The following is a 26,581-nucleotide window of genomic DNA, read 5'->3' as shown; positions in this document are numbered from 1 at the left end:
TCAATGATGGAGTTGTATCTCGATAGATTCACATCACTTTCATGAATGAAATGATCATAAAACGATACTCCCATGTTACGGGCAGTGTCGTAGCAGGCACTTGGCGGTTCTGGCTCTGCGCCAGGGGCGGCAGGCTCCAAGGGGGCGGCAAAATAAGGCTACACAGTGTACACAGCCGGCTAAAAGCAGCGTAATTGGTAGTCCTATAGCTGGCATCCCGTGAGCTAAAATTTTATCAAACTGGTCTCAATCAAAAGCTAGTGTCGCGCTGATTCCGAAAACACGAATTAATATCTTAACATGGCAATAGAACCACTCCAAAATAGCCGTCAAGGCCGATTGTTCCGAACAATCGGAGCGCCGCAACACACTGACCAATTGACCATGATAATGGAAATTATATCGAGCGAATATTCGGAACAATGCCGATTTCCATACCAGTATTTAAATTATATTTCCGGAATCAGGTCAACAATAGCTTTCGATTAGGATCAGTATTGTTAAATTTGAGCGCTCGGAGGGCCTGACCAACTATATGATGACCATGACCAATTATGCTGCGTTTAGCTGGCTCAGCAGTAGGCCTGTCTGGGTATTCAAGTGTGACAACTAAACTTGAAGCTCAAACTAGGTTTACCGGCATAGCCTACATCACTTAATAATGTTTGGATTTTTTAATCCTCACGCGCTGCTGCAAAGCGAAAGTCACAATTTATTCACCAGCGCTTTTAAAAGCACCTATGACGACGAGGTAGACTTTTTGGAGTTAGCTGTGGAAATTGACAGATTTAAGAGGCTGGTATGGAGCAGTGGTTAGTTAATGCAATGCTACTTGATTCGACACCATATTTATGCTCGTGTCTGAAACTTTATCAGACCATTGGTGCTTCAATTACAAGCTGTGAGAGGAGTTTCTCAAAGCTCAAACTGATTAAGTCTTATTTACGTGCTACCATGAATGATGATCGGTTATCAGCTCTATCTATTCTGTCTATAGAAAGAGACTACCAGTATACGTTCAAAAACTTGAATTTGAGGTTATTATCGCTGATTTTTCTTCAGTGAAAGCCCGGAAAGTCAAGTTTTGAGGCGGCTATTGATTTCTATTTGCACAATACATTCGTCCGCTATTTCTTGTTTGTCTTATTTTGGCCCTATTAACGTTGAGACGGTGAGGCTGAGATGCGGCATATTATTTGTAATTATTTGTATTGACAAGATTGCTTGAAAATCAATATATGTCGAAATTTGCTGCTGTCTACTTAGGGGGGGGGGGGGGGCATTTTAAGCGAGAGCTAGGGGCGGCAGCACATGCTGCTACGCCAGTGGTTACGGGGACTGTATATGATTTAGAAACTAACTACTATTCATCATTCATTTACGAAAATTCTAGATCGTAACTACTGACACTACTTGAAATTTATCGTCTGATTCACTGACGAAATGCATGCGAGCAGTTTCGTGAAGCGCTACGAAGGGAATGCTCGCTTGGCGTCGGTACAACATAACTTGATGATATACAATATGACCAGCCATGAAAGCATTTTATTTGCAGTTCGTATACGGTTGAGATCTGAGGAAATGGGTGTTGTCGAAACCTCTTTACACTATTAACTTTGATTTGAGACCACATCAAATTTAGAGGGCACTGCTCCTTTCATTTAGTTAAACCTACTCCCGCGGTCGGCCTCCAGGCCAAATTTTAATGCATTAACCAAAAAGTTCATAGAATGCGAACAACAGGACTTGAGCCGACGCCCAATATATCGCCGCGATCAGAAAATAGCAGCCTAGCCAACTGAGCTACTCGGACGACTCAGACGTAACGCGATAGGTGACAAAGATATTGAAACAAGTCTACGCGATTTCTCAAAAGTGAAAGAGAAATTTGTTTTTCGTTTTCACATGACGTGATACATGATCCTTTCCATGGTGAATGACCACGTGGTTGTCTTACATATCAATTTCGGTATTCAAACAAGACATTACTGAGCTTGATACATTTACGCAGTCGACCGCGCCGCGACTGGAAAGTCTTCGTTATAAGCATTACTCACGGCCGCCGCTGATTATGTCATCGTGATGAAGGCAACGCACTTTGTAATTCGTGTTTATTTGGCTTTGCCTGGTCCAGTTATATAAGTCCAAATCCATGTTGCTGATTTTATAGATACTATTGATCGCACATAACTAACAAAATGTGCAATTGGCAACTGCACAAGGCCATCGTAAGTAAATATATTGACTTGTTTGACACTTCGCAGAGGCGCGCGATTTCTCTTGTTGCTTCATTTTCTATCAATTTGAAAAGTGTTCTACACATCGAATGTCCGATACAGGTTCGTCAGTATATGGGCATATGATCAACACCTATATTCATTGAAGTCTACAGTAACTTCGTGTGACATATAAAACGGATGATTCAACTGTCTGTATGATGTTGTTATTACTGGCGCGAGTACCGCACTCGCGTAACTTACACACCCATGTCTGTAGTGTTTATCACTGGCGTCGGGTAACTTATATAAGACCAACCTTCGTGATGCTGATCTTGTTGAAGTGTTATGGACTGCATCTAACTATGTGTGTGACATTCAACTGTATAAGGCAATCGTAAGTGAATGTATATGGCCTTATGCGGCAATGCTGGCACGTGCGCAGCATCTTTTCTCGCAACAGAATATTGTTTATTTCACACCAATTTGAAGCGTGTTCTATCCAACTTATTCCCAATATTATGGTTTCAATGAACTCTTGCGATCAACAACTACTCTAAACGACAACTGTGTCTGCTTACGACGTGTAGAACGGAAGATATAAGGGATTACCAAGATTAGCGTTCATTCAGGCGAACTGAGCTACGCAATGTATTTTGTGGGAAACGTTTTTTCTGTATTCAACCTGCATTTTTTGAACAGATTATGCGGTAAGGCAATGATTTATTTATAGCTCTTCGTATGCACATTAACAATAGCTATTTATAGACGATAACTGTAACCGTTTATGACCACTACAACGCAAGATGTATTTAATCGATTGAAGCGTGTTTGTGAAAAACTGTGCAGTGTGCATGGATCATATAGGATTCACCCGCGGGAAAAGAATTAATATGTTTGTCAAAGGACAAGTGAACCCTGAGCAAAAATAGGTTGGGAAACACCCGCTCTATTAAAATGGCATCTCGTGAGTATAACAGAGGTCGATATCGGTGGTGTGTACTGATGATAGCAACATTTGTATATATTGTGAAATTCTAATTGTGTATTCAGTCCAACATACATATATCAGAAAACGTCAAGCATTTGCGAATCGGACACATGCGCTGTCAATACAACATAACAATTTCAAAATTGTAACCTCACTTAATAGAATGGTCGCCACAAACAATACGCGGAATATAAAATTTCAACGGTTCTACAGCCGTAAATCACAGTTTAAAGAACAGTGAAGTGTGGTTGGTATGACATTCCGCAGAAATAGATTACATTTCCTCAAAATCATCCCAACGGCTTGAAATCAATAGTGTACTTTTCCCAATACGAAATCGTCCGGCTCGCCATACGTAGGTCTTGGGTTACTGGGATCATACCCAAATGTCTTGAGCATAGGAGCGATTTTTGGCATATCCTTCTCGACGTCCCGGGGAATCTTTCCAAACCAACTAGTCAACGCATCCAAATAAAGAGGCTTTTGGACTTGATCTGTCGAGCGTTCAAATCTGAAATACAACGCTGTTGATTATTGAAAGAAGACTATAGCTGGAAAATAGTTCGCCTCAATGTCTACTACTGTCTCCAGCCAAGGCATATGAAATATATTAGATCAGCAGTCCCAGCCAGGGTACAAGTGAATCGTAGGGGTTCGCTACGACAGTCCTACGGTTTTTATAGAGATCAAGACACACACCTTTCTCATAAAGCAGAAGTCGCACTGATTTGAAGTAAATATTAATTATGTTTTGAGTGATAAACATGATTTATTGGAAAACATAGTTCGTTTTATGCACCATTAGGCTATTCTATATTATATATTATTATATTATATTATATATATATTATATTATATATTATATTTTGTGTCTCAGCGAAAGTGTAGGGCTCGACGAAGGCTATCAGTTTCGCACGGATTTGTCAGATATGTTATGAACCATTTCAGTACATTTTTCCACCGGTAGGTAGGCCTATATATTCTAATAGTATATACAGCAGTGGTCGGGAACCTATGGCTCGCGAGCCAAATATGGCTCTATTGGGTATAAGATATGGCTCTTTGACATATTTTTAATCGTTTATTTAATTTTCATCGATATTGCAGCAACTTAGCAAATTTTCATAACGACCAGAATAATTGTTGTTCTCGTTGTAGCATAAACAAGTCTTTCAGAGGGCAAGACAGTGGCGTCTTCAGGGTTACGGGGTTGGACCCCTTCATAAAATCCTTAAATTTAAGGTGCTGTAGCGCCAGCGACAAATGTCGCTCGCGAATTCGATGTAAATGACATCGCGCGCCGCGTAATCTTGGACTGCGCCATAGTGTTCTTAGAACACTATGATTGCACCATACGTTGATCGATCGAAGAGAATTGTAATCTAGTTTTCAAGCACACACTGTCTTCCTAATCCACAACGAGAAATAAACTGCCTTTGAAGTGACATTCATAAATACCAATCTAAAATACAAACAACGCATAGGTATCCACGCAGTTGATTGGTAAGTAGCCTATAGATTTCTGGCACTGCCGTTAAAACTTGGGCGTGTAGTACATCGTTCATGTTACCGCTGAATACTTTGAGAATGGAAATTCGATCAATCTTTAGATTTTCGGAATCAGTGATATAGTTATAGTCGATTGATATCAGTTATCATAAATTCTAAGCTTTACGATGAATTGCGCTATCACAGGATGATTAGTAGCCTATCAGTTTTTACAGAGAAAATATGGCGCCCACGACGAATCCCGTGTAGTGAGTTTGAATTAGTGCTATCATGACGTCACTAAATTTCAATTGTGACATAACAATAGATGGTCATCTATGGCTCTTTAGGAATTAAAATGGAAAATATAGGGCCAACATGGTTTTCAGACGAAAAAGGTTCCCGATCACTGATATACAGTATGCATTCAGCAGCCTCCAATCTGACATCAAATTCATTTGGCTACGTCGGTTCTTACGATAGCTTTTGTGGTGAAAAATAACCAGTACATTCAAGTGGACTTACTTTGAAAGTGTACTATTGAGATGCTTTTCATGATGCAAGACATCTGTACACCAGTCAATATCGAGAAATTCGAATATTCTCTTTGTAGTTTTTACAGGTTGTAACACCAACTGTTCGTAATACACCGGTAAACAAGAATCTTCTCCCAATTCGTGGCAACAGCGATGCATTCGCTGGCTTATCCGATTCCAATACTCCAATACAGATCTGAAAATGATAATTCCTGCCGAAGTGATGTGATGTTCGTCCCCGTGTGGGCTTCACCATAGTTATGCAGTACCAGAAAGCGAATTTTTATTCGGCCAGTCCACACGAAAACACCATTTTAGAGTAGGGTTGCCATACGTCCGGAATTTCCCGGACATGTCCGGAATTTCACTGTTCAAGCAAGTGTCCGGGAGGAATTTCTAAAATATGCCAAATGTCCGGAATTTTCAAGGCTTGACCAGGCTCATACTTTTTTTCGTAAATCAATATAAAAACATTAATTTTGGGACTATTTATGCTGATGCATGATATTCTTCTTCGCGCTGCGTGCGATTTACTATCACGTTTATTGATGTTAATATATACCACCCTCGTAAAAACTGCAATAAAATATATATAAAAACAACCTTTGTTTACTGGAATAAGCCTAATTGTAATCGCAATTATAGGAGAACAGTATATTCCTAGAGATGACCAAGGCCGTTTAAATGCTTTATTCAAATAAAGTGGTTCCAAACGTGGGGGTCGTTTGCCTATATTCTGGGGTTTGCGAATATGTTGAACGTAATCATCTTGCAAAATAGCCCGTGATTAAGTATGGGCAAAGATGCTGACTTCTTTTAGTAATCAGCTCGTCAAATTTAGATCTGGGTCACGGAACATTTTCAAATTGGAGATGGAGTCGTGACCATAAAAGGTTGGAAACCACTGGTTCTGGGGTGTTTATAAAGCTCCGTGGTGCGCACCGGCATAAGGCTGATAAACAATCCTATCGGTAGGACATGAACATAACTTAACGATGTACAATTACGCTCCCTGTATTTTCGAACTCATCATCCTCCACCAGCTCTACCGCTAACTCTGATCATGTTGGCGGAGAGTAGTATCTATATAGTAATATATGGAACAACCAATATTTTTGCCCGAATTCATTAAAAAATTTACCGACCAGGTACATATAGCAAGCACCCCTCCCCCCAGAAGTTGCATCGATTTCCCCGTATAACGTGGGCTCAAAATCATTGTTTATTTGGGCGGAAAGCGGCTGGAAACATGTGCTTTCGGTCCCGGTTACACAACACACACCCACATACTCCTGAACCGGATCGTGACCACCTCTTGTCTATGAGCAAAGCTTTGCTAGTGCGACGTCATAAAACACTTTGAAATCCACTAGGGGGTGCTGGAGAGTGTCCGTAATTTCGGTCGCACAAATATGGTAACCCTATTTTAGAGTATCATCGTGAACGATATGAAAAAGTCAACTATGCTAACCTCTACAAGGAAAAGACTAAATTAAGAAGAATAGGATTTTTGAGCCATCTCTTACCTATAACTCTTTACGTTAACACCGACTATGGTAACAGTCCGTGAAACGATTGAGTGAGCAGATGCGCGACCATCCCGTACCATGTAGATGAATTTGGAGTTCGGAAATATCTTTTTCAAATATCTGTAATAATCAATCGCCTCATTACATAATTGAAAACAGAAAATAGACTCCTCTACCCACATCATGTCCAATAAGAGAAGAGGGTCTTTATTGCAGTAAAAGAGTGCTGGCGCGGCGTGAAATTTGATGATTTCAAGCATAAATTTGGAGACTGCTATATCTAAGGCATTCGGTTCCACTCCTGCTTCGGCTAGTCGGTGGGTCTTGTCTTCGTGTCTGTGAAGTATAAAATTCTATTATCAGATCCATTATCTGCTCTTATTGTGTCTGTTATAATCGCAGCTATTACGTAGTCGCGAAGTTTGTGACAGCCTTTGAAATGAGTAACTGTCGAATTGATATTGCCAAGATGCCAACGAATTGGCGTTGATACTCAAACTTGGACGACTGGATAATGTTGCCTGTCTACATAGCCTACATTATCGTCAGAGAAAAATGATGGTAATAGAATTCTATACTCATTTGTGAAATATTTGTATGCTCTAATTTTGATTCTAATCTAATTTTTGCTCCTCATAAAAATGCTACAGGAGTACAGGAGTATATATTAGAGTACACTATATTGCTAATCGAGCCAAGCTTGCTGTTCCAAGATTTGACATTCGCATGCTTAGGAGAATGAGCTTTGACATTATATGAACTAAACTTGATTTAGCACTTCACTCAACTCTGATATAATTTGGAAAAAATGTGTAGCTTGAGACCATGTGTATGTTAAATGTAAATGTATGTAAACATATGTAAATTAGATGTTTTCCCACATAATTTTAGAATTTTACTACTTATCTTCATTTCTCGTTAGAACTGTCTGTCTTTACGAAGTGGTTTGGCCTGAAAAAACTTTTTGGACTTACCAACTGACAAATTTTTACGTGAAAAAAAAAAACATTATTTTAACGAAATCTGGAACTATGAAGAATTCCAGTAGCTAACATCACGCATTATGGCTGAAGTATTTAAAATTTGTTGTAGTACAACGAAAGTACACTGCTGGTGACACGCAGTGTTGCTTCATTCAGACAATGCTGTCTATATCACAAGTTTTCATCATGCGCTTCTCGATATAAGAACCGATGCCCGCGAAGTCTTGCTTCAGTTAGGATATTCCGGTACGTTGAGAATAACACCATATCAACCTATTTGTTTCATTTGTCCGTTTATGATTCACAATGAGCAGACAATGGGCCGTCTACAACGGTAGGCCTATAAAGTAGGCTACAAGATGTAAATGTGAAATGATAAGTTCATCAACAGTGCAAACATCTACGATACAAACGAGATGCAGGTTGAAAATTTTGTTTATAGTTTTTTTAAACAATTTGGACAATTTTTTGACCTAACGCTACAATTTCGACAAATATTTTGACTTATTTTGACATGTCAAAAAAATCGCCCTGCTATTAGGCATCTCCAAATAAAAGTTATGCATAAAACGACTGACGATAAGGGCCGGGCACGATGATAAGAGTACTCAAGTCCGAACCCAGATTTAATTGTAATGATTCGTCTCAGTATTGCGAATATACTTGCTACAGTTTTATCTTACCATGGAAGCCTTGCAACCTCCATTGGTCGTATCATAGCTTAATAAACAGGGAGCTCAAAGCTACCCGTGTTAGAAGAATTGACATTTCTTAATGCGCAACGGAAGAGTTATGGTTGACCAATTCTAAATTATTATCTTTATTGGGTTACATTACTCGCATTAATATTCGTGATCGCATAACCTATCGACTACATAATTTGATCTTTTCAAGTCATCCATGCTGACATAACTGCTCACTAGCGGTACCGGTATACTCGACTTGATGGCTAATATTCCATTAGTATAATCAGGTTCTCGAAATTGCACAGTACTACTGACAACATGTTTTAGAGTAGGCTACCTTCGCCACTCATGCACCTGGTTCAACAGCCAGGGCAGCACGTGTGTTTCTGGACCGCAGCGAATGTCCTGGTGAGCTTCCAGCATAGTGCGCATCAAGGTTGTTCCGCTGCGGGGCATTCCGCCAACAAATATCAGTGGCAAGTCGGTTTCGTTTACTGGGTGAGTCTGCAACAGTAATGTGAAATAGATTTCTATTTGTTGAACCATATGCGTACTGTTCTTTAGCCGTGAACTTCTTGAGACCATTATAATACTTTATACCGGGGATGACATAACTTTTTGACGCGCGTTAAATACGGAAAATAGGCCAATGCCCTTTTAAGGTGGGAGCGAGGAAATTCAACTATTATACACACGAAGTCGCAAACCCATTGGGATGTGGAGCTGAGATTCCACTTGGTCTATATTTTCCTTGGCTGGTCACAGGTTACAGTGGAGCTGATGTTGTCGACGCTAATGCTTGACGCCCAACGTATGAGTAAATCAAAAATGGAAGGTATGCAAGTCTTAACATTAGTTTATCCCACGATTGCGTGTTGGTGTTTCGCACATTTATTGAAATCTCCTCGGCGATTACCAGCGAGCCCTATTGCGATTCATTCTCTTGCCGGTGATAACCAAATTATCCCGCACAAGTTTCATGCTCAGCAAACCTGTCTCGAAATATAATTTTATAAAGCAAGAAGTTAAAATAATTTACTGTTTTATTTTTGTTTGAGGTGGGGGTTACCGCATGATAACGTGGCATACTGGTATATTGTGGTAGCCTGGCGGTAACAGTTAGGGGTAGATAATGAACAATATCTTGCCATTGGTTTCTTATTAATTAGAAAATACTCACAACTAATAATGGTCACAACTATAGGGGAGACCGGGAACAATTATAATACTTTTTGTATTTTCTCAATGAAATTTTCATTTCTAAAGGTTTATATAAAGAAGCCAACAACTAGAAAGTTGATATAAAAATACAGTGGAGCTCAATCACCGTTCAGTCAAGAAAACTTTGGGTCGCAAAAATGTTTCAGTCGCCCCTTATACCCAGTGGCAATTTTACCGCCCAAGCGGAGCAATTATAATAGTGTTAACTAAAAGCAAACGAAATCAACAACGAACACGGGACCACAAATTGCATTGAACTAATTGTATTAAACTAAAGACAGAGAATACGGTATCAGCCTTCATGCCCTCTTCATGAGCTCAAAGTGTACAAGAAACACATTCATTTCATCATCTCCCTGCAGATATTTGGCCTATTCTGCCAAGGTGCTGTTGTTCAGCGTGCATAGAGGGCTGGGATTCGGTCACCTACGAAGGTGCGCAACCGACCTGGCAAAAATGTGTTGGTTGAATGGGCCGATGATAGTGTAGCGAAACGAAGACACAACATTGTGTGGCGTCAAAGCTAATGGCATTCTTCTGTTCTGTACAAAAATTAAAACAAGTTGTTCTCATCAAATGACAAAATGTAAGAGGCTCAAAGTCAGAGTATGAGGATTCAGTCATGAGCAAGTTCTTAAGTGACCATTGAAGGTCGACACCCCAAACGTCGATCAACGTGAGAAAGGGCGGTAGAATCACGGGAAATAACCGTAGCCAAAGATTCACATTACCACTTCTGTATGGCCATTCCGACAGATAATCACGTTAGAATTGGTATGGCAAGGTAGTATCCGTTCTGGTATTGAACTTTTGGCTTTTGCAAGATTTATCTAGATAAATGCTTATACCAACATATGAACATTGAAAAGATACTGTAATGGTGCAAAAATAACAGTGTTACAATTTCCCCTGACACGCTCGACCATGAATATGGTGTCTCAGTCTGGTACCTTCCCGGCGATGCATGTCCTAGTTTTCCTATCATTACGGTAGACTGTGGTAACATCGCTTCAGCTACATATATTACGTTGCAACCACATCGAGGTAATATTTTTCAGAACGAACTATTCCAGACCTGAAAATATTCAGTAAAATGCCATTTTTTAAAATTATTCCGTGGTTTCTCGCCGTAGCTCAACGTAACTTCGGTCCTGTTAGGAGAGACATAACCACCACGTGCGCACGCAAAATATTACTGCGATTTCTCCACCCTACTAGCAGTGAGGTTGATTGTTACGTTTATCCCTCCACCATGCATGCGATTCCAATTCGAATTAATAAGGACTTCCAAATACAAAGACATCAAAGCACTGATGCTGCCGTTTTAGGGCCATTATTGCGAGGCGTTATTCGGCGTGCCATTGCAAATTCACAGGCACGATTTTTACTTTCTAAACGAAGTTCGACCAACAGCTATCGATTGAGACCGCCTAGTCTGTCCTATATTGTCCTTACCGTATATCCTCTCTAACCAATTTAATTGAGATTACATGACATGTGCAGAGCGTGTAGCAACCATATCTTACGGGAACAATACGAATGTTTCTGTTGGCGATTTGTTGTGAAATAGTATTTCTCTTTGGATAATTTTCAATGTCAATTAATTTTTTTACAAACCGGCGAACAGGGGAAGCAGATGCATGAAACAGCGGAATGCGGTTCGCGAGTCGTGGATTGCCGACCCCTGATTTAGAACGTATTTCATATTGTATTGAACAATTTTCTAATGACCGCCATAATCTTGTGTTGAAACTGTGAAGTCTAATATTTTATAACAGGAGTTATTGTTCGCGGACCATATTCTATAGTTGCTCGAAAACTATGGCAGTAAAAACTACAAAGTAAGCTCCTATAACCCCACTTTACAAACTTGCTAATACTGAAATTATGTAAGTCTACTTACCCGTAAAAACATTTCTTCAGCTCGCTTCTCTTCTTTCGTCTCCCCCTTTTCTTCATACAAAAGAACTTTGCAAGAAATTAAAAATCCGACAACATACAAGCAAGATAAAGCAATGCTGCATGTTTTTTTGCATTGCATTATAGCGGATCTGAGAAGGACTGTTGGGTCCAATAGCAATAAACCGGTCGTTACGGATCACGTCAACGTCATGAAACAACACTCGAGACAGTATAGGTGCGACAGAACCAGTTTTGCTTACTGTGACTTTCATTGCTCTGCCGTTGTTTGTTTGTTTGCTACGAATAAAAACAAATGAGCAAATACTGGTCAGTTATTATTATTATTAATTATTGTGAAAATGGGACATTGTGGCGCTTATCACCTTATCGGTTTTGGTGCGACACGACAGAAAATTTCGTACTACATGTCGCAAATCGTTTATCTAAAAAAATTGCTTATCAGCACATCGCTGGCCAGGACGAACTCAACGAGAGGCGATAGAAGTACTAGTCAGAGGTGTACCACATTGCTGCTGCAGTATCATACACATCGAATTAGCTACTTTACGTAGGGAATGTATCAACTGCTATTCCCAACCAGAGGATTATTACGGTAATTCGTACCACGAAATTTTCACTCACCGTATCATACCTAATTACTTTTTTGAGCGTAGTAATCAGGGTTGCCATATTTTGAGACTGGGCAAAGAGGCCACTTTTCACCGGCTCCAAAAGTTACCGAAGCGGAATATAAGACCATATTTATACAGCCAATCTCATTGGTTTGACTAAAAAAACAGGTAATTTTAAGATTTGGCTCCCACGTAGCTCGTCGTCTATCTTCTTGGCCAATATGTAACGTCTTTCGTCGTCTTTTTGAGAATTTTAGGCTAGAAAGGAGGGAACTTGTCGAAAAGGGGGATATTTGGGCGAAGAGAGGAGATTTGTTCAAAAGGGAAGACCAATCCTCCTAAAGGAAGCCGTATGGCAACCCCATCAGTAGTAAGCTGCAGATGTATCCTGTATATATAGGCAGTGGTTTTAAACGCGGCGAAAGGTACATTGTGTACTCGAAATTCGCGACTTGCGCATTGTGACATCATTCATGTTCACTAGGTCGCAATGGATATTAGTTTCGTCAAGTCATTTTTTAATAAATTTCTCTCCTCCCAATACTTTTTTATCGTATCCTCTGCAGATTGCAATATCTAGTGAAAAGAAGTTGGCTCTTCAAATGAATGAAAGAGGAACTTCCGCAATGACTGCACCTCATTTAGTTTCATATGCCGACGTACTGGTAAGTTTGAATCGCATAGTCATGGTAGCATAAATTTTACACACTACCGCAAATAGAAATTGTGACATATATTCTTTTGTCTCTATTAATCAATAAAAGTTAAAGTAAACAGTAAACATAACGCTTTAGTCACGTGAGAAGATACTTGGTGGCCGAGAGTGGTCGTACATTGACGAAATCGATGTGTATATATTCCCGATACGTTATGGAGGAGTACCAATATATGCATAGCAAATCTAAACGCAGTATAAGACGAAACAACTGCAATATAATACTGATCGACACTTCGAAATTCGCAGCAAAAAGTAGGAATCCATGCAGTACCGTACGATAAAAATATTTTCGTGCTGTTCATTTTGCAAAGTTAAATAGAGCCGCCCATGACATAGTTTTGTTTCTAGTTATTACAATATGGACGTGTATGTGTAAACCCTAAAGCCGCCATTAGACAGGTCCTTCAGAAATCAAAACATATAATATATAAAGTTTGCGGAGGCACTCAAGAGGAATCGTATTCATAAACTTTTATTACTTGTGGGCTGTAATCGTCCCAGAACCATGCAATAGTGCAACATATGGATATATTGTGACTATCTGTTTATAGCCTGCCTCTCCCATAGAGCTCAAACTCGGAACTACTGACAAAAACGGTGGATAGATTCACATTCCTGACCGATAAGCCGCTCTCTCTAGGACCTTAGGCTCATGAAGATTTTCTCTTTATTCGCGTTACCTATTCGAAAATTAAATTCGACAAATATTGCGAATTACAGCGTGAACGATCGATACAGATTGGAAAGTGGTGCCGCCAAGTGTCTGTGGAGTGTTTACATAGCAGGGGGACTCTATATTTCGACCGGTAGTGAAATATATACATCCGCGTTTTGTTGTCAAGCGTTGCTAACTCAAGAGTTCAGAATTATTGTGGATGGTGCGAACGATTAAAACCAGAAAAATCTTCATCTGCACATCCACGCAATTTTTTACAACAACAGGAAGGTCAGAGTCAGACCAACAACTTTATGAAATTAGATTTTCAAGGACCACCCTAGTAATTATATATTATATATACGATGTTTTCGTGTCGCAATTATTCATTCTAGGTTTCCAGTCACGGATATGGAATTGAAAATTTTGTAAGATGTCAGTAATTCAAGTCTACAAAGCCGCGACCCATTCTATAGGTCGTCGAGCAATTATTATTTTAGTAATGTCCAGAGATTTCGGTTCATATCCCCACTGCAACTTATACAGGTAATTTTTAAAATGAATGCCTGTTCTCGTAGCTGAGTAGGCATTTAGAACTTATACCTCTACATCTACAGGTAGGCCTAGTATCAAAGACTATTGATAACTCTTCGACCCCTTCTTTATTCCACGATCACCGTAAATATTCACTGCCGTTGGGCCAAGGCAAATCCATCCATGTAAAATTTTGTATTTTGGGAACGACTGCGCAGCACAAATAAGTATATCTATGTCTAAATAAATATTGGAAGACACGTCTACAGCGAAATGCAGAATGGTTTTTGTATCAAACAGCCATGCTTTAATATATATTTGAAATAAGCAGGCGTGTAGTCAAGTCATATATAAGCACCGTAATCTAGTGAAGAGTGTGGGCTATGTTGTATATTGTATACACGTAAATGACGCATCATTTATGATCACGTCCAACAATGCATATAATCAATCCTAGTTTTTGCTATGTTTTATCCGCTCAAGACGCGCAACGTACAACGCGATAGACAAATGCATTAAGCGACGTAATGAACAAACAGGAGGATGATGTAACGTCCAAGTATGGTATCTTACTTTACCATCATATGCGCCGTAGCGAACGATGTAACAGTGTTCAATCTGGGCCTATTCTGCTGACTTTGGCCCAGTAGAACACTAGGGTTTCGTGGGTCAGTCTCGGTGGTTCCACAAGAGATCAAGACCCACAAAATTTATACAGATGATATGCGATGACACGCCATTATTGGTCACATGCGATAAGGCGCGATCAGTAACCAAAGTGTGTGCGGTGTTTTCAGGTAGTGAGCAGTGTCGTACGCAGGGGATGTTAAAATCGAAACGTCGTATTCTTGAAATACCGATTCTATCTCCAATATTTATTGCAGTGGTTCTGAGCTGCTGTTCCACGGAGCACTCGGGGTACCCTGAGACAGTCCCGGGGGTTCTCCGAGGTCGACACACACACATAACTCAGTAACTCACACATCTGACTTGTGATGATATGCACGTCTTGGTTATCATTGGTTGGGATTTGAAAACGAACCTATTCTTTCTGAAATGCAAATTCTATCTCCAATAATTTAACCCCATTTGAAATCAAGCAATTGGTCACGCTGTTTAGTTTTAATCGAACAATACGATGACAGCAGTTTCCAAGGTGAAGACTCGCATTTCTGAACTGGTATCTGAAAGGGGACAGCAGATTTGGCCTGAACGGTAATGCGTGGTAATCATATTTATGTCATGATTTTGTTTTACCACTCCGATTTACAGTTAACTTGGTGCACCAGCATCAGCCATCTCTATTAGTAACGTATTAGATATATCGTTAGATGTGTATTCTGTATTACGGTCAATTTTTCTTTTTATGACTCAACGAGAATTTGTGTTAACGCAGACTCTTGCAGATTAGCGTAAGTGTTCCGAGGGTTAACAAAGGTTAAGAACGACTTCTTTAGACTCATTTTCATTCGCCTTCCTTGTATTCGTTATTTATCGGCTCTTTTTCGCAGCGTTTTGTGCAGATGTTGTAACACCAACGCAGTCGGTACGACGGGCTCTCACACTTCGACAGTCGACATACAAATAAAGCGAACATTATCGGCATTATTATTAGATCGTAGAAAATGAGGTGGCTAATCTATACGCAATATACATGCATAAAATGAATGTGTAATAACAGCATTAGGCTGCGTTATAGCGTAAACATTGTACACTGTAAATATAGCAAAGCTACAACAAGAGTTTAATATTTCACTATTCCTGATACGAAATCGTCCGGTTCACCGTAATTTGGTTCTCGATTATTCGGATCGTACCCAAGTATCTTCAGCATAGGAGCAATTTTTGCCATGTCTCTCTCGACGTCGAGAGGAATCTTACCAAACCAACTCGTCAATGCGTCCAGATAAATGGGCTTTTTTACTTGGTCCGTCAAAAATTCAAATCTGCATTGATAAAACAGTTGAGCATATGTTAATTTTAGCTAATGTGAAAGTAAAGCGGGAACGAAAATAATTTCATATGGAACGACTACTCAAATACTTCATCCAGTCGGAAGACTATTCATAATTCTGGACTAGTAATGGAAAGAATCATACAAGTTTTGGCCCAGTACATGTCGATCAGTTCGATATATTGAGGCAGGCCATATGATCTTACTCCCCAGGTTCTCATGGCACATTCACGAACAAAAGTATTTTAATGCGACTGAAAAGAATGAGATTGTGAATCGAGTATTGAGCTTCGAATCGAATCAGTAACCCCTCATGAGGACGTCACGCACTGTGCGAAATGCTCAAAGAAGTTCAGATTTGTACCTTTTGTGCGAATAAAAATATACTATTCCCAGCATAACTGATCGTTCATTTGATAGCCATAATCATTACATGGCGCTTTGCGACAATACTGCAAATGATATGGTTCCATTGAGCTTGCGTAACCTTACACTATATCTTTACTGTGTCGATCTATATATTTAATGGTTCGAGAGTGTCCACATGGTAGTTTTAGTTGATAAATGCTTCTTCCACAGCAGTGGTACTTAACCGGTATTCCACGTAATATCAGAGGTCTAAAGGGAAAGCCTAAAGAGTACCGCAGGAGGTCAATGCACACGAAACTCATGCATATGATTTGTGATGACACGTCATTATTGGTTCGCGGCAATGAGGCGAGATCAGTATTCGAATTATGAATGCCGCGGTTTCATGTCGTGTGCAGTGTCATACGTAGGAGATTTCGGTTTAAAACCGAAGACCCGTCCTTTTGAAATGCTGATTCTGTATGTCCAATATTTATTGTAGTGGAAAACTAGGTGTTCTCGGGAGAGCACGACACACAATTATCTCATACGTATGATATGTGATGATACGCCAGTGCTATATACAGGGTTGCCATACCGTCCTTATTTCTAAGATTTGTCCTTATTTTGAAAGGCCAGGTCTTAGGAAACTCAATTGTCCTTATTTCTAAGAAATGTCCTTATTTTCGACTAGCGTCCTTATTTTGTCTTATTTTCAACAACTACACTGCTTTGATCGTATTCCTCCGGTATCGGTGTTGCATAATATTCTAAAATAATGATTTTGCGCCGAGATTTTATGACATCGGAAATGAAAAGAACTCCCGGCGTGTACACACCACAGGATTTGACTTCTAAGTGGTGAGATCATAGTGTCCTAAACGGTGTGGACAAAGCGAGATTGAACGGCTCACTGCATTTGGGTTTACATCGTACCTTTCATTGGCCCAAGGCAATTTTACGGCCATTTTTGGCCGGCTTGCCGAGCGCTAACTTCTATAAAATGGGTAATAATGGAAAGCTGCTACTCTACTGATTACGAAAATATAAATTTTACTCTGTTCGTAGCCCTGGAAACCCAAAAATCTTCCTAAAATCTTCCATTGTGACACAACAATTATGTCTGGCAAAACGAGAGTGCAGCTCAAGAGAAACAGCCTGGCAGCATGGTTACGTCACAGAGCCAAACTCTATCCCAATGCTAAATTCGAGGCTGATTTTTTTTTGGGGGGTGGGGGGTCCCAGGGCCATGAGCAGAATAAAATTTACATTTCGTAATCAGTACAGCTTTCCATTGATAACCAGTTTATTAAATTTAGCGCCCGGCAAGCCTGTCAAAATGGACGTACGATTGAAATGACAGTCAAATCCCAGTTACCAGTAAAGGTAAACCTAGACCTCAGCTGCCTTGAGATCCATGAAGCACTTTCTAATCATAAGTAGTAGATGGAGCATATTGTTTCTGGCAAAAAGATTTCCAATCAAAGTAGCAATATGGCATCATCTGTCGGGGGAGGCTGCCAGTGTTAGCGGACTGAAGCCACTGCAAAAACCACAGCATCAGGCTCTCCGTATCATAGCCAGGGCCCCAAAGGGACCGGGATGTGTATCCAGCAAATCACTGTTCAAAAGATTCGGTGTCCTAAATATAAAAGATATGCGGAAACTAGAAATACCGAAGATTATGTATCAGTGCCACTGCCCCGAAAACTTCAATAACTTCTTTACCTCGGTATCAAAGATGCACGACACACGCGAGTTCACGTCGTCCAACTACCATATGGTAGACACAAAAAAAGATGATCGCTCTGTCAAATATGCCGGACACAATTTGTAGAACAATATCTCGCTGGCTCTCCGACAGTCATCGAGCATGTTCAGTCCACATTCAAGTCGAAATACCAACAATTTATATTGAATAAATCCTAGTCAGCCCTCTATTTTACCGGATCACGACCTGACATATCGATCTCGCCTACCGACACATGCCACTTTTTTGTCTCCTGTCCTTTTATACTATCTTCTTTTACTTTTCATTCAGTGTGCATGCCTCCTTTTTACATGGCCTAGGCTAGGTGGGGGTCTGATTTCGGAGACTACTTCAAGTCGTTTCGACACCTTCCTATCTTTCATTGTATCGCAGTCTTGTACTGAATTAAAATGACAAATTTATAAGCAATAAGATGAATTAAATGTGATATGCCGAAGCTCGTATAAATACAAACAAAGTATGTACAAAAACGCTTCTTAATGCTAATCTAATTTTTTGACCGTCCTTATTTTTGGGTCCATGTCGATGGCAACCCTGGCTATATAGTTAGAGTTGTATTTAAAGCAAATGGAGGTTCAAAACAGGTTTTCAACAGTGTTTTAAACAAAGGCCTTTTGAAATTTTATTTTTTATTTTTTACGGTGTATAATTATGCCATAGTTGCGTAAATACTTTCCAAAAAACCTGTTGTATGAGCGTACGGATAATTACGACCCGATATAGCCGACACATACGACATGGGATGGTTGGAGCCCACACAATAGTCGGTTCAACCGCTATAGTACGTAGATATTTCGTTAAATGAGCTACATTTACCCTGTATTTCCAATTGTCCATGTCCATTCAATATGACGTCACGATTGAATATTCGTGACGTCATGGCTTTGAAAAAAAAACAATAAAAAACAATGAAAACTTGTTTCAAACAAGGGCCTTGTTTGAAACATGTTTGTTTTAAATTGATTTTGGTTTCAAGTACAACCCTATATAGTCACCATTGGGTGCAGACATTCAGGCCCGATCAGTATAGTCGAGCGATGACGTGCGCAGAGGAAATAAGGGTTCGAAAACGAAGCCCGGTCTTTCTGAAATGCCAATTCAATCTCTAAAAACTCATCTGTAGTTAAGTAATTCGTATCACGCTTGCGTTTCGACGGACGAATACGATAACACTTTACAAGGTGAAGCCTCACATTTCTGAACGGGTATCTGAAAGGGACAGCAGATTTACTACGAATATTCGTTATATTGTTTTCTTTTTTTGTCGAAATCATATTTTATTGGTTTTGCTCTTTCACCACTCTGTTGATGCACAGTTTATTTTACGCACCAGAAATCGATATTGATGTATTGGACGTGTAGTTACATATGTAATGTAGATTAGTGTTACTGTTCGGCGGGTAAGTGAAGAATAAGAACCACTGTTCAAGAGTGAAAGGGGTGTGTATGTATACTTTTTACACCAGTACAATTCAATATTCACTACTATACACGGACTATTAAATCAATACTCTTTTTTTTCGAATTTGAGTACTCGAATCTAGTACTCCCGACTTAAGTTTGTGCGAGCCATTGTGACCACATACGACACGGCTACAAAGGCGATTGGTAATACTAGTGGCATAAATATGTGGCTAGCAACGAGATGTGTGGTAAAAGTTTCGTTCCCATATATACTTACTGCGAAAGTGTCTCTTTAACATGCCTCTCATGATGTAAAACTTCAGGATTCCAGTCGATGTCTAGAAATTCGAAGATTTTTTTCGTCGTTTGCACTGGCTGTAGGACAAGCTTCTCGTAATGCACGGGTAGACAAACTGCTTCCCCCAATACGTTACAACTGGCGTACATTTGTAAGCTCGCGCGATTCCAAAACTGGAGCATGGTCCTAGAAAAAGAACGATTTATCCTTAACTGGGGTACGTCGAAAGGGTCAGATATTTACTACGAGAAGATTAGTTTAGCTTATGGAATGGTATCATACTACAATACTATAGTGTGACACAATATACTAACTAGTATTGAGGGATACCGCCATAATACTTCCTAAGGGATGGAACGAGTCATCTCACAGGATTCGTTAGTTGACTTGACCCGTTTTATAAGCTTAAGGGGACTAGCAAGCCAAAATGTAGAAAAAATATCAAAATTTTCAATTTTTTTTTCTTGGCTTGAAATATCAACATAGTACCTATACTCTTACCCCATGGCCTTATCTTACCCAAAACATAACTAATAACTTGATAATTTCGATTTTTATCGGCAACGGATTAGTATCTTTTATTACTGGTAAGATAGTGTATTGGTTGCGCGTCTGGCTTCTCGATCGGTAGGTCGTGGGTTCGATCCCCGGCCGGGTCAGACCAAAGACTCGAAAACTCGTATCCGCGGCTATCCTGCTAGGCGCTCAGCAATCACGGATAGTATGGAGGAGAAAAAAAACCGGGGGTGCAGACTAGATGACCTTACTATAAAGGCCGTATCGCAACTCCGTCGTCAAAGCATCTCGATGGTGCAGGCGAAAAAGAATACCATATATATCTCTCTCTCTCTCTACTGGTAAAATGTTTATTAACGTTTTTCTCCATCGTAAAATTTCGTAAAATTTTGTTGAACAGCTTCATGGTAAACCAAAAATTTGTATGACATATATGTCGCATAGTATTCACCGAGGTTTTCTTGAAAAGCTGACATAGATACCTTTGTTATGCTAAGAGACGTTTGGCCTACTTTGGTCTACTTTGCTCTGAATTACAGAGCTTCACAGCAAACTTTTTGAAAAAATTACCTGAAATTTGAAATTTCAAAATTTCAAAATGGGATTTCCCCTAGAGAGGTTGCACATATTCCTTCAAATTTTAGCATAACACAGCCCTGTCCTAGTACTTACTCAAGAAGGCGTTAGACTGAAAAAAGGGCTTCACAATATTGAGATTTTGCATTCCCCGTGTCGGGGCATTTTTCTCCTTCAAATCCACAATCTGCAGGGTAGAACTATTTTTTTGTTTTTTGTATATATCATAGCGACATCTAGCCACTGTGAAAATTTCATGGTGATGGGGGTAGCCATCTGAGAGTTAGGTTTTTGACTTGCTAGTCCCCTTAAACCGATTCCAAATGTTGGTGAAAAACTGTGCATTGCACATGAAATGTAATTGTTTGTATCTAAGGCGTTGAACCAACCTGTCAGGCCTAATGATATAGTGAGGGTGAATAGAAACCTTCTCCGAGCTTTAGTTGGAGGGGGCACTGCGCTTTAAATATGATATGATCTCATATTAAAGTTGAAGGTGTGAAAACATTATTGGGGGAAGCCATTTTCCTCAGAACGCCAACGTATTCGATCTGCAACTAAGACATTTTAACGAGTGGTCCCAACCGCTGTACCTTTCATGTGGCATCGAGTAACGTAGTTATAGATGATGTTTCTGGCAGTAAAATTAAAAGCTAGTATAAGCTACTGCTACAGTCACTATAATAGGTAATTGATCAACAAGACGTATCGGTGTAGTCGCGATCAATCCACACATTGGAAAAAGTGCAATGAAATAGCTATGGCCGAGGGAATACCAAGTTATCTTTACGTGATACAGAACTAGCATTTTCTTCTTTTTGATGACACAGAAATTACGTAATGGAAATTTCGACTATAGATAACTAACCTACGGTCGGAATTGCTAACTTTGTCGACACGTAATTTTGTCATCTTGGCCTTGCTCGGTTTTAATTAGGGCGATAAATAGTCAAGAGTCTGAGATATTTGATGATTTGAAAACAGATTATTATCCAGTCTTTGCGTGTGAATCAATGCCGTGATAGGATCAGTACAAATGCGGTTCCGTCCAGGCAGGGTTGTAACCATGTGACAGGGTTCCGAGTCGCAACTCAATTCTACTTTTATAGTTTTAACTCGAGTCAAGTCGAGTCATTTTTACACCAAGTCCTAGTTCAAGTCATGCCTTGCACTTTTTATTATTGCGTTCAAGTCACCGTAGGTTAGTTATCTATACCCGACAGTATTCATATTGTTATGAAGTCAAAATGAGTGGTAGGCCTACTTGTAAACTCGGCTCGACTCGAGGCCACGCGTCTTCGCTTTCAACGATAACGCAACCTCCGTCTTCCGCCGATATCCATAGTTATTACCACGGGAATAAGGTGATGATTCACCCACTTCGCGTACACTTGATGCAACAGAACATAATATCGTTGGAATTTGCAACATATACGTATAATCTCCCCAATTGTCGAGGGTCGTTTGTACAAACTGTACCGGTATTGTACACATCCACAAAGACCCACTGCGTAGCAGTTCTATCTGTCTGTTGATTGCATTTACCCAACTGGAACAGATATGTGCGAATGGACACAGCCACACCAGTCGAAAACCACGGTACCACCTTAACAGAGATTGAATTTGTATGCTTAAAAGAGTCAGTGTTGGGATCAAGTCACTACCTTCGAGTCACGAGTCATCTCGAGTCATTGCAGATTTTGACTCGAGTCAAGTCAAGTCAGTCGATTTGCAAAGGTGACTCGAGTCAAGTCAAGTCACTCGTTTTTTGGAGGTGACTCGAGTCAAGTCGAGTCAAGTCAAGTCAAGTCAAGTCACGAGTCAAGTCACAATTCAAGACCAATTGAATTTTCGATGTATGAATGATGATTCAAAGTCATTACATTTTGCTAGATGTGTGAAAGACAGATTAATTGATCATTTATCTTGAATCAAATAACGAATATCTAGTTAAATATTCATGCAAAAAGAGTTTGTATCCCCCACACACACGTAGAACTGCTAATAAAATACGTGAGTATCTGTACAGCTACATGCTACAGTCAGTTATTATCGGCCAAAATGTAGGACCTAATACGAATCTTCGAGAAGTTGAAACAAATTGATATGGTACAATAACCTACGTAGGCTGTGCTTGTTTAGTTTGCGGTCAATTTATTTGTGATCCAACAATGGAGGATCACTGTAACGTAGAATCATGAATGACTGGTTGCTCTCACAAGTAACACCTGCGTACCTCGAACAGTCCGAACATACACAAGATACAGTGATATATTCGACACCGTTTACTTGATGACTTGAAATTGACTCGTAAATTTTGGTCCGAGTCACGAGTCAATGCACATTTTTGAAGCTCCGAGTCAAGTCAAGTCAAGTCATTTTTCCAAAGTCAAGTCATGACTCGAGTCATCCCAACACTGAGAAGAGTGTCCACGTTAATAAAATAGAATGACTAAATGGACTTTAAAACCGAAGTAGGCATACCGGTGAACAATTCCCTCGTTGCTCAACACCATAAGCTCAACATACCAAGCGTCGCCTACCTATAACTGGTCGGCTCAACTCCGAGTATGGTAACATTCCGCGAAACAAGCGAGTGGGCATTTGCTCTGCCATCTCGTACCATGTAGATAAATTTGGCGTTTCGGAATAATTTTTTCAGGTAGCTGCAGACGAAAATTACTTGTTATATATTCACTTTGAAAGAACAACAAAAAATCCTTACATCATATCCAATAGAAGAAGTGGGTCTTTATTGCAGAAGAAACTCTTAGGCGTGGAATGATGTTTGATTATTTGCAGCATAAATTTCGTGACGGCAGTGTCCAGTACATATGGCACCACTCCTGCTTCTGCTAGCCGATGAGTTTCGTCCTCTCCGCTTTTATCAACATAAATAAGTAAATCCTTAGACCAATGTTGTCTTAATGGGGTTCTCTGGACGTCAGGACAGACATTCCACATACGGTGAGAGTAACACTGATTTGCAGAAAACAATCACTGTGATGGTTTTGTTCTTGTAACACTTTTATTGACGCTCAGTTTAGTCTATGTACCAGAATTCTATAGCGATGTAGGTCCAGGCGAAAATTAAGGGCTCCCCGAAGGCTCAAAGATTGGAGTAAATCTGGGATGGGTATTTATATTTCTCAACGGGTCAAATGAGAATCCGAGAATCTCTCAGCCTCAGACAAGTGTTCTCAGGGTGTTTTTCTGACAATGCCGACTCAAATTATAGGCCTACTTCACAAGTCCTTGGACACTGCGATCTGCTCACCACAGACGGATTTAACTCTGAGTTCAGTAAACAAATATCTGGAGCTTCAAATCTCCACAGAAACTGCGTCATTTTCGGCATGCCGATACATCGCTTATGGGTGACTGTGACCGCCAATCACTTGCACAAATTGACTTGTTTTGCCAATTTGGAATATAGAAAAGTATGTCATAACAATAAGGAGCAAAGATCTTGTAATTTGTATTGTAACAATGATAATACAGATGGCTTGAACTGTACAACTCGGAAACGGTGACTTGTGACTTTAACTTAGGGTTACCATATTTTGGAATCGGGAAAGAGGGAAACTAAAAAAAGGTCATCACTTTCGTTCGACTTTGGATTTACACACTTTCTATTCAAAATTAGTGGTGTTGACTAAAAAAAGGTTGCCTCTTTCGATCAAACCACGAATTTCCTAGTTAGCGTCATTTATGCCCATTTTCACTACTCGCATCTCGCCGATTATCTTAGCTGTAAAGGAGGACATTTGGGCGTCCTCGAAGGACATTTTCGAAAACCTCAAAAACGAGGACAAATCATCCTAAAAGAGGACGTATGGTAACCTTACTTTAATTGTTACGGCATACCCAATGGCTTTATTTTGAACATGGACTAAGCATACGACGTATGGGGGCTGCGTACATAGGCCTATAGGTTACATAATTAAACAGACTTCAGGAAAAACTCATTTTCAGTTCAGTTTATACGGAATATGGTAGTCACGCAAGAATTCAAAATTAAGTTTCATTTCGTAAATTCCAAGCAAATTTTCGTGCGTGTGTCAGAATCAGTTCACGGGCCGTGAAATGCACATTTCTGGCTTAAGGGTTCACCAGTTTAGCGAAGGTATAGAGAACCACTGTATCAGACCATTACAGTTCGGTATACCGGTGCCATTCCTTCAACTCCAACATCAACCAAGACAGCAGGCGTGTTTCCGGACTGCATCGGATGTCAGGATGAGCGTCCAACATGCTACGCATCAGGGTAGTCCCGCTACTTGGTACTCCGCCAACGAATATTAGAGGTAAGTCCGTTTCATTTCCAGGATTAGTCTGTAAAAATATCCACGAATGATTACGCGAGTCACTGCTTTCTCGAATCATAAAACATTGGATTAGATTTTATAAAGTGTCTGAAACAAAAAATACCAAATGTAGTGCAATCACCATTGCCTGACAATTATATCAATGGCATTGATTACTTAGTACTCGGAATTTAGTCTTACAACTACTACCTTAATGATCAATGAAAACCAGTACACACCCGCGTAAATATGCTTCGTTTGTTCCTGCTGGATTCTCGGTTGTCTTTATAAAGGAGCAATTCCCCAATAACTAGCAATGCAATAATATAAAAGCTCGACAGAGCAACGATGCCTGTTCTTTTCACTTGCATACTTCAAATACTAGATATATAAAGTGTTTGAATTTAAAAAGTTTCAATATCTATTTATATCATCATTTGCGATCTTATTGAGTAAACTTCATTTGTTTCAGACGACACGGGACACGCAGTATAATATATTACACCCATCCACCGATAGGGTCATAACAACAAAGTAGGCTAACGTAGATATGCAGTCTACCTATTTCTGCGGTCCACGAAGGCATCGAAAAATGCTGAAATATTGACGAAATGCTCGGTACAAATCTAATTACTAGAGGGAGTTAGTTAAACTTTTCCTAAGATATTTCATCATGATATTGAGTAGGTAAAATCCTCTTATTATATTTCTATTTTATTTTATGGTTGGCGCAGTAGTCCAACCTCGGATAGCAGTGGCGGCTCGTCCTATAGGGCAACTGGGGCATTGCCCCACCTAAAATTCTGTTCAATAACAATTCTTTACCATTTATAGACGTACACCAATCTATATATACCGAAATCACAGCGAAAATCGTATTCTTCTTGTCCTTTCGCATGTAAATGCCCAATCCCATATATAACGAAGTCTCTGCGAAAATCGAATTATCTTCTGTGTTTTCGCTTTGCGAATGCCTAGCCGGGGCATGCCCCGGTAGCGCTCATAACAAGCTTTCACTGTCTATTCTCTCAAAGCCGCGCACAATAAAGAAACGGTGATTTACTCTCTCCTATTCATAAAATTACCGAGCAACCGGGGCACAATAGCTCTGTGCCCCTAAGGTGTGATGTAACAATCGTATCTATAGCTGAGCTCGGTTACCGTCATATGCGTTTAGTCGACCTTTGCTGGTATAGGTTAGGTCGATTTTGATGGTGTTTCACACCATGAAAACTCTTGAAACTTGGTATGTCATGTCGTGATGGTGGTATTTAACACTGCCTCAAGTTTCAGGGTTTCTACTTAAAGTTAAGGGT

The 26,581-nt window shown here is 39.9% G+C and overlaps 2 protein-coding genes across 4 annotated transcripts; both read right to left on the bottom strand.

Annotated features, from left to right (window-relative positions):
* Window positions 1-1,364: 1,364 nt before the first annotated feature.
* LOC145438148 (protein-tyrosine sulfotransferase 2-like) lies at window positions 1,365-13,590 on the bottom strand. 2 transcript variants are annotated; one of them, XR_013914850.1, is made up of 7 exons: window positions 11,554-13,590; window positions 8,767-8,933; window positions 6,941-7,096; window positions 6,758-6,880; window positions 5,221-5,427; window positions 3,091-3,718; window positions 1,365-1,651 (listed from the first exon to the last, which is right to left on the bottom strand). XR_013914850.1 is itself a non-coding variant. In XM_080315530.1 (6 exons), the coding sequence occupies exons 1-6, from the start codon at window positions 11,689-11,691 to the stop codon at window positions 3,517-3,519; spliced, it is 993 nt and encodes a 330-aa protein (XP_080171656.1). In that variant the 5' UTR covers window positions 11,692-13,590; the 3' UTR covers window positions 2,109-3,516. The 2 variants fall into 2 exon arrangements, 1 of the variants encoding a protein (XP_080171656.1); XM_080315530.1 differs by lacking the exon at window positions 1,365-1,651 and having other exon boundaries at window positions 2,109-3,718.
* A 498-nt stretch (window positions 13,591-14,088) lies between these two features.
* LOC145438149 (protein-tyrosine sulfotransferase 1-like) lies at window positions 14,089-26,168 on the bottom strand. Of its 2 annotated transcripts, XM_080315531.1 has the most exons (6): window positions 25,505-26,168; window positions 25,127-25,293; window positions 23,684-23,839; window positions 23,502-23,624; window positions 19,846-20,052; window positions 14,092-16,037 (listed from the first exon to the last, which is right to left on the bottom strand). In XM_080315531.1, the coding sequence occupies exons 1-6, from the start codon at window positions 25,634-25,636 to the stop codon at window positions 15,836-15,838; spliced, it is 987 nt and encodes a 328-aa protein (XP_080171657.1). In that variant the 5' UTR covers window positions 25,637-26,168; the 3' UTR covers window positions 14,092-15,835. The 2 variants fall into 2 exon arrangements, with proteins under 2 accessions (XP_080171658.1, XP_080171657.1); XM_080315532.1 differs by lacking the exon at window positions 23,502-23,624 and having other exon boundaries at window positions 14,089-16,037.
* Window positions 26,169-26,581: the final 413 nt, after the last annotated feature.

This window comes from Botryllus schlosseri, chromosome 4 (genome assembly GCF_051294905.1).
Source record: "Botryllus schlosseri isolate E-star chromosome 4, Bs_hap1, whole genome shotgun sequence".
NCBI classification, from domain to species: domain Eukaryota; kingdom Metazoa; phylum Chordata; class Ascidiacea; order Stolidobranchia; family Styelidae; genus Botryllus; species Botryllus schlosseri.
The sequence above is the reverse complement of the archived record's forward strand: the minus strand, read 5'-3'. Positions and strand labels throughout refer to the sequence as shown.

What these genes read in the sequence shown, in the direction of transcription:
- LOC145438149 (XM_080315531.1), bottom strand. Translation starts at nt 25,636, where the DNA reads ATGCAAGTGAAAAGAACAGGCATCGTTGCTCTGTCGAGCTTTTATATT. An exon ending in AACGAAGCATATTTACGCGG is followed by an intron (nt 25,294 to 25,504) that starts GTGTGTACTGGT and finishes ATATTTTTACAG; the next exon opens with ACTAATCCTGGAAATGAAAC. An exon ending in GTTAAAGAGACACTTTCGCA is followed by an intron (nt 16,038 to 19,845) that starts GTAAGTATATAT and finishes TTATCAATGCAG; the next exon opens with ATTTGAATTTTTGACGGACC.
- LOC145438148 (XM_080315530.1), bottom strand. Translation starts at nt 11,691, where the DNA reads ATGCAATGCAAAAAAACATGCAGCATTGCTTTATCTTGCTTGTATGTT. An exon ending in CAGGTGCATGAGTGGCGAAG is followed by an intron (nt 7,097 to 8,766) that starts GTAGCCTACTCT and finishes TATACTTCACAG; the next exon opens with ACACGAAGACAAGACCCACC. An exon ending in GTTAACGTAAAGAGTTATAG is followed by an intron (nt 5,428 to 6,757) that starts GTAAGAGATGGC and finishes TATCATTTTCAG; the next exon opens with ATCTGTATTGGAGTATTGGA.